The 7,481-nt window shown below is 33.8% G+C and overlaps 2 protein-coding genes across 2 annotated transcripts; one reads left to right on the forward strand and one right to left on the reverse strand.

The window, feature by feature from the left end:
• The first annotated feature begins 1,418 nt into the window (after positions 1–1,418).
• LOC120637800 (4'-phosphopantetheine phosphatase) lies at positions 1,419–3,446 on the forward strand. Its single transcript, XM_039909818.1, has 5 exons — positions 1,419–1,799; positions 1,882–2,087; positions 2,491–2,621; positions 2,695–2,983; positions 3,057–3,446. Exons 1-5 carry the CDS (start codon positions 1,561–1,563, stop codon positions 3,260–3,262), a joined length of 1,071 nt encoding a protein of 356 aa, XP_039765752.1. The 5' UTR covers positions 1,419–1,560; the 3' UTR covers positions 3,263–3,446.
• Positions 3,447–4,466: 1,020 nt separating this feature from the next.
• On the reverse strand, positions 4,467–7,376 carry LOC120637801 (transport and Golgi organization protein 11). The gene is made up of 5 exons (XM_039909820.1): positions 7,249–7,376; positions 6,960–7,078; positions 6,532–6,649; positions 5,398–5,665; positions 4,467–4,740 (listed from the first exon to the last, which is right to left on the reverse strand). The coding sequence occupies exons 2-5, from the start codon at positions 7,029–7,031 to the stop codon at positions 4,533–4,535; spliced, it is 666 nt and encodes a 221-aa protein (XP_039765754.1). The 5' UTR covers positions 7,032–7,078; positions 7,249–7,376; the 3' UTR covers positions 4,467–4,532.
• Positions 7,377–7,481: the final 105 nt, after the last annotated feature.

Genomic DNA, 7,481 nt, shown 5'->3' on the forward strand with positions numbered 1-7,481 from the left:
CCTCCTCTATCCATCCGTCGACAATATCTATGTGACCGCTTTATCAGCAAGATGTTACAGCTGTCATCCCATCCTCTTTGGCACCGACTAAGCCAACTATCACACGCACCTTGCTCCCGTAACTCGTCTTCCTACTTGCTAGATAGTTTCCTAAAGTATACCAGCCTTCCTAATCCCCTGACATCTTTCACAATCAACCCACTATATTCAACCCCATTTAAAGCATTAATATACAACCCTTCCATCATCACAGATCTAGGTCTGAGTAAAGGATCCCCAGATACCAATATCAAACTACAAAAGCATATTAGTCAAAATTGGTCAAATCATCTTATTATATATACTGATGCTTCAAAGCTGTCTCCAGAAGGTTGTGTTGGTGCTGCATGTTGGGTTCCTGTTTACAGAATTGTTTTAAAATTTAAATGCCCTCCCGAGTCTTCTGTGTTTACCGGAGAGGCCATTGCTCTTTTGGAAGCAATCCTGTTTGCACTGTCCCATAACGTACAACAGACGGTTATTCTGACTGACTCTTTAAGCTGTTTAATGTCTATTAAAGAAAACCCCTTTCGCAGCAAATCACGATTTCCCATTATCTTAAAAATCCGGAAGGCTCTGCTCTCTTGCAATCAAAAAGGACTATTCATCTTACTGGTTTGGATTCCAAGCCACTCAGGTATTCCAGGAAACGAGACTGCTGACTCATGTGCCAAAACAGCTGTTGAGTCAGGTTCTCTAGATCATTTTAAAAATTCATCGCATGACCTATGTACTCTTGCCAAAACATATATGGAAACAGCCTGGAAAATTTTTTGGAATGATTCCAAATTGGTTAAGGGTAAGTTTTACGCTACCATCCAACAAAACATACCAAGACAACCCTGGTTTTGTCACTCTCGGAGTACAAATCGCTGGACTTCATCCACAATTTCCCGATTGCGTCTTGGTCATGCTAGCACACCTGTACATCTGGCCAAACTCCGGATAAGGGACAACTCCATCTGTGAGTGTGGCTTGGATGAGGGCACTATAACTCATATTATTTTTAACTGTCCCAAACTTACCTATCCCCTCTATGACGTTCTTCCTCCCAAAGTCCCCCGTCCTTTGAGTGTTAAATGTTTTTTAATGTTTGTTTTCAGTCCTTATTGTAGATTTTTATGTAAATATATAGTAAGTAATAAAATTAAAGTGTAATGTACAAAAAATATCCGTGTTAGATATATATGCATGTGTTGTCTGTGCTGCCTTAGGTTAAAGAGCTAACTAGCTAATAACAACTATTTCTTGGTACAAATTCAAAATTAACTTTTCATTAGTTTCACCGATCAATCTCCTTCGTGCCTTCTTCATCTACAAGACATTGGCGAAGTACCTTGTGCCCAGTTGGCACAGACAAAAGCCATAAACAAGAATTGAATTGAATTGAAAGATAAGATAAAGATCGTACTTTATATCAATACCAAATACATATTAGCATATTGATAAAACATTACAATGGGTGAAAGCAATGGTAAATAATATCACCTGTGTGTATGTTACGTTTTCCTAGTAGTCAGGATGGAACATTTTGGCTTATCTCATATTTTGTACGAGCCGGATAAATATAGTCCGGATACTTTAGATTTATTAAGTGACGAAGAAGCTAGAGAATATTGGCTGAATACCTGTGAGAAGTTGGTCGAAAAGTATGTTAATTTTGCCCTCTCCAATACTGAAGATCAGACTGTTGAAATAAGAGCTTTAAAATTTAAGACTTGCTACATAGAGGCTCTGAAGGAACTTAGGATTAATCCTCTGTAAGTAATGTGATAATATAGCTTTTTATTGATTATTAAGATCGCCAGTGTTGTTATTAATTGCTGCTACTTTAAATTTTAGTGCTCATGGACAGTTGACTATAAGATTGCTTCTTGACATCAACGAAACATGCCTTCGTTCCCAGGGGTTTTTTGATTTATGGAAGCAGCAAAAGAAGTATGAAAATGAGACAGCGCTGGCCACTCTTGCTGTAAGACTGGCAGAAATTGATGCTTTGCAAGATGATAGACAAAGATGGACAGAATTGTGTAGAGGAGTCCTAGCTGGTATGCTGATATTAATTTCAAAACAGTAGAAAAACAAAATTCTAAATATTTATTTTAAGAGCAACTAGGAATTTCAATATTATCTCATATTTCCCAGAAGTTTCCACTTCCATCCATTTACATGAATATAAATTTATCCCATTAATTTAATAACATTTATTAGTTCCAAAGATTTGTATTGATAGGTACTTGAAAATGATATTTTAATGTCTCATAAACCTGTATTTATGTATTAACACTACTATGATGAACTCTGCAAGCCACTGCATCACCATTTTTTTTTAAATAATTTATGTCTGCACTATCAAGTAAATCAATTATGTACGCAAAATTTTACAATTATATATGAAGGTGCTTTGTATTTGTGAAAATACTATGAAGAACTTTATTTTGACAATTACAGGGAATATGTTTGATTGGGGTGCACAAGCTGTAACTTCAATATTAAATTGTGGACTTTACGAAGCTCTTGATAAGATTCAACAAAGACCATGGCTATATGATGGTTTAGATAAATGGATGGAGAAATTGGAGGTAAATAAACTAATATTAACCAAATATTGTTATAAATAATTATGGTTGCTTTGACTATTTTATTATTTTACAGAAAACTGTCCATCATTGTGCTGCTGTTTTTGTTGACAACAGTGGTGTTGACATAGTATTAGGCATTTTGCCATTTGTGAGAGCTCTATTATTGAGGGGCACATCAGTCATACTTTGCGCTAATGAGTGGCCTGCACTAAATGATATCACCAATGTTGAGCTGGAAGAAGTTCTTCAGCGTGCATCCCTTGTTTGCCCTATCCTGGCAGCTGCTATAGCTACTGGGGATTTAGTTGTTAGGTCTAGTGGACAAAGAGGTCCTTGTCTTGATCTCAGAACCATCAGTGTAGGTAAGAGAATAAAAAAAAAATTATATACTAAAATAACAATTTTATGTTTTTTACAAGAAAAATTTATTTCTAGGTCTTTGCACTGAAATGAAGATGAGAGGAGTAGATTTAATAATTTTAGAAGGAATGGGAAGAGCTCTTCATACAAATTTAAATGCGCGTCTTGCTGTAGATTCACTGAAATTAGCTGTAGTAAAAAATGCATGGTTAGCTCAGCGACTTGGTGGTCCATTATTTTCAGTAATTTTTTTTTATGAAGACAAACCTTCAGAATCATAATGTATAAATTAAATTATTTGGAACAAATACAGTATTCCTTTGTAAAATCAAGTCACTGGTTATTTACCTATCTATAGATATAACTTCTAAATTCATTAATCAAAACATTCACATTTTAGAATGTTTAACCATTCATGTTGATGTCCTATGACTTTTTTGGAATATATTGAGTGTTACCCTGGAATGTTTTTTATTGCCAACTAAATTTAGTTTTAAGGTTGACACATACTGGGTGATAATGGTATCAATTCTGTTGTACCTACAGATCTCAAGTAAAATCAACAGACAAGTCAAAAAGTGGTGTAATTTCATCATGAAAAGTTGAAAGGGATAATTGACTGGTCCAATTTAGTTTTATGATTTGAGTACAACAGGATTAGGACCACTTAAATGATTCTCGAATTACTAATATCTAATCTAATAAACTCTATCTAAATCTGCATCTGGTCTCTGTAATAGCTTTGCAGCTTTTGCCATGTAATATGTATTTCATAATAGAACCTCCATTTATACTCATATTACAAAAAGGTTAGTAAAATAAATAAATAGAGTTGAATCAACTCTATTTAGGAAGTGTCTCAGAAACTTGTGTGAGTGAGCACTGCAGACCAGCCATGATTACACCACAGTTTTGAAACAGTTCAATTTCTGGCATATGATTCATTATGCTGCAACATAGTTAACAATTTTATTTGCGAAAATTCAGCAACACCTGATTTAATGACTGGACCCATAAGTGCTCTCCCATCTTTTTAGTGTAAAATTAAGTACAATAACTTCTAAAGTAGACTCACAGTTTTTACATAAATCTTAAAAATCAATCTTATTTATCAGACATTTCTTTTTAAAAAGAAAATCGATATAAGAATTAATCACAACAGAGCAAATTAATTAAGTAGTTTTATTTTAAATAAAACAATTACCCTATTTTTTTCCAACATCTAACAGTAAAAAAAACTCATGAAAATATTGTAACAATTCATTTAGGTTTATAATATTGCTAAGGAAATTGATATCAACAACATATACTTCACACTGTACAACAAATGGACATAAATCATTACAATATATAAAAGAATGTACCTATGTTCTAAAGTGATTGACAATTGAAAAATCATAAACACTTCCACATCTCCATACTTTCTACAATATTAATGGGAGTGGCAACTATATATGCCATTAACAAATTGGACACCATTCAATGAAATTCATGAAGTTGATAAATGAGGAAAAACTTCATCTTAAGTTTATATGATACTATGTAAGAAAATTAAGACCTATTTAGCCAAGCAATAACTTTGAACAATATGTAGGCAATACTTATTGCATATGCAATTTTTTCTTTTTGTTGTCTTTGCAACTGTTCAGCCTCTATAGCCATTACTCTGCGATTGAGTTTGACAATCTGTCTTCGAAGATGCACTAGCTCTTCAGATGTTGAGAGACCCTCTCCATTGCCCATTGGTGGTGTTGGATCTCTAAAAATGAGTAATATATTTCAAACATATTGTGATGATTCAAAAACAATCTTGGGAATAACTTTATTTATAATAATAATTATTATAATTGTCATCATCATATCAGGTCACGTATGTTATCAGGTATTACGGACCCACTAAAGTGCACAGGTTTCCTCACACAATGAGAGGGGGTAAATTCGTAATTCATAAGAAGTCTCTTATGAATTACGAATTAACACCACCACACTGCCACACTACAGATTGGTAGATGCCAACACCTTTAAGAACATTATGGAGAACTTTCAGGCATGCAGGTTTACTTGCCAGGTTTTTAATTCACCATTGAAGCAAGTACACACATAACTTAGAAAAGTAAGAGATGCATGCTGGGATTCAAATGTGACCCCCCTGAAGAGCTGAGAAGTCACTGCTGGCCTTTTTGCTCAATAGAATAGGGGATAAAATTTTGTATGGAATATGCAAATAACAGCTAAGTAAAACATAGTATTTGTTGGTCCATAAATAACCTCCCAACACTAGCAGTTTAGCCATTTCGCAGATAGTACAAAATACAGACAAAAATTAAATACAATATTTTTGTTAAGTTGAAATTACAAACTATAATTTTTTTAATTGTTTAAATAATCTAATATCAGAAATAGAATTATTCAATACCTTAGAACCAATCGTGATTCAGTCAATGTAGATTCATTAAATAGTTCACTTTGTGGTGTTTTGGATCTTACTCCATCACCCAAGGAACGCATGGGCCGTACACTTCTTGGAGGAGAGTTAGCCAGTTCAGCTGGAAAATCATCTGCAGAAGGAAAGTAGTGCTGATCCAGTGTGATAACACGAGGAGGTGTGCTGACTCTAACCATTCCAGGATCAGTAGGTAAAACTGCATTATCCAGTTGTATCTCTCTGGGAGTAGCTTTCATACCTGTTCAAAAATACCTTTAATTAGTAAAACTAGGGCTTGGCTGTAAACACATCTGTTGGTAAGTGACTGATGATCAAGCTTAAAATTGAGTGAGCTTGTCTTATCTCTCTAAGCCAGAAGGGCATTGCAGATTTCTGCAGTGAATGTTAGGAACAAGAAACAATTGTAATGAAAAGAAAAATCTTCAGCATTAATGGGTAAGTGAAAAGTGGCAAGACACAAACAATGGGTTATAATAACAACTTGAATCTAATATAATCTTGAAAACTTAAACTGGTATTCATATAATGGCAGCAACCCTGCTTTCTGAGTCCAAGGCTGTGGATTTGCTTCCCACAACTAATAAATAAAAATAAATATACTACGACAATACATACTTCGCCATCTAGCCCCCAACTAAGGGTAGACTGGAAAATATTTGTAAGATGAGCATGAATTCTTTTCAGTATCTGGGTGTTTATCAGTATATTATAAGTATTTATGAATATAATTTAAAAAAATATTCATTAGTCATCTTAGTACCCATAACACAAGCTATGCTTACTGTGGGACTAGATGACGATGTGTGTATAGTCATAGTTTATTTATTTATTATTATCTCACAATGATTATCAATGCTGAATGATCAATATTTATTTAAATAAATAGTACAACAGTGATAATATTAAGCTTATTAGTGTAGGTTACAAAAGATAATAAAGTAAGGCTTCTGCCTCTAGAGTGTTGTGTTATTGCACTAATGAAGCATCACTTTTTTTAATGTAAACACAACAGCTGGCAACACAAATTTGGGAACCATGGCCAGACTAAGTATGTTTGGGGTTAGTTACAAGTTCATTTACAGATAATGTTTCATAATGTCATACCTAAGTGCTGATCTTGTCCCACAACGAGAATTCGCTCTGGTACCTTCATATCAAATTTCTCATTAGCATAATCCCATCCATTAGGAAGAGTATCCTCATCAACAATATCCCCAGTTGCCTAAAATAACACTAATATTAATAGTTAGCTCCATGAAAAATGGTTAGTGTGTTGAGCTTTTGTTCAATTCCATTTTGTAATATTATAATCCAGTTCTCATTTCACACCATATTAGTGCTCCTTTTGTTGTTTTGTTTCTAGTTAAAAACATATACATATGATGGGTTTAAAAGTAGTGCTGTGCTTTTAGAGATTTATTAATCTGTATTTATTTACTTATTGCTTTTTAAATAAAGGATGTTAAGAGTATTTGTACACTCTAACATCCTTTGTTTTATTTAATCTGAATGTTCTCAAAATTATTATTTACCTTTATCCTATGTGGTACTGTCATGTTATGGCTTATAAGCCGAGTATACGACTCGTCGGATGGGTACTGCATTATTTTACAATAACGAAAGTTTCACTTAGACATCCAGCTTCAAAAACCTTAGAAAGAAGTAGTAAATGATGAGGAATTAAAACTGGTAAAGAGAACGTCACGTAATAACAAATTGGTTCATAATGATGGTAGATTTAAAGTTCTTTATGTGAAAGCTCGTTTAATTTATCACTTTTGCTTTTTAACATTTAATAGTTAAATTGGACAGAAGACGTACCTGTGAAGAATTAAAAAGCAATAACTAATTATCCTGAAAGTCCTGAAATACCGAAATCGAAGTTGAAGAACTGAGAGTGACAGATCACAGATGTTGAGTGGCAACTGGCACCATAGACTAGTAAATACATAACTGGCATCATGTATTTATTTATAGATCTGTGACTGGCATCACAGGACTTAACTCAAGATCGGCACAGATTCAAAGAGCCCCTACAGTAGTTATATTATCTT

This window comes from Pararge aegeria, chromosome 4 (genome assembly GCF_905163445.1).
Source record: "Pararge aegeria chromosome 4, ilParAegt1.1, whole genome shotgun sequence".
In the NCBI taxonomy this organism is placed as follows: domain Eukaryota; kingdom Metazoa; phylum Arthropoda; class Insecta; order Lepidoptera; family Nymphalidae; genus Pararge; species Pararge aegeria.

Bases quoted from the DNA above. Each gene is read 5' to 3' on its own strand.
- LOC120637800 (XM_039909818.1), top strand. From the start codon at position 1,561: ATGGAACATTTTGGCTTATCTCATATTTTGTACGAGCCGGATAAATAT. The intron at 1,800-1,881 runs GTAAGTAATGTG...TTTAAATTTTAG, and splicing joins GAACTTAGGATTAATCCTCT to TGCTCATGGACAGTTGACTA. The intron at 2,622-2,694 runs GTAAATAAACTA...ATTATTTTACAG, and splicing joins AATGGATGGAGAAATTGGAG to AAAACTGTCCATCATTGTGC.
- LOC120637801 (XM_039909820.1), bottom strand. From the start codon at position 7,031: ATGCAGTACCCATCCGACGAGTCGTATACTCGGCTTATAAGCCATAAC. The intron at 6,650-6,959 runs GTAAATAATAAT...GTGTTATTTTAG, and splicing joins CAGTACCACATAGGATAAAG to GCAACTGGGGATATTGTTGA. The intron at 4,741-5,397 runs GTATTGAATAAT...ACTCATTTTTAG, and splicing joins GAATCACGATTGGTTCTAAG to AGATCCAACACCACCAATGG.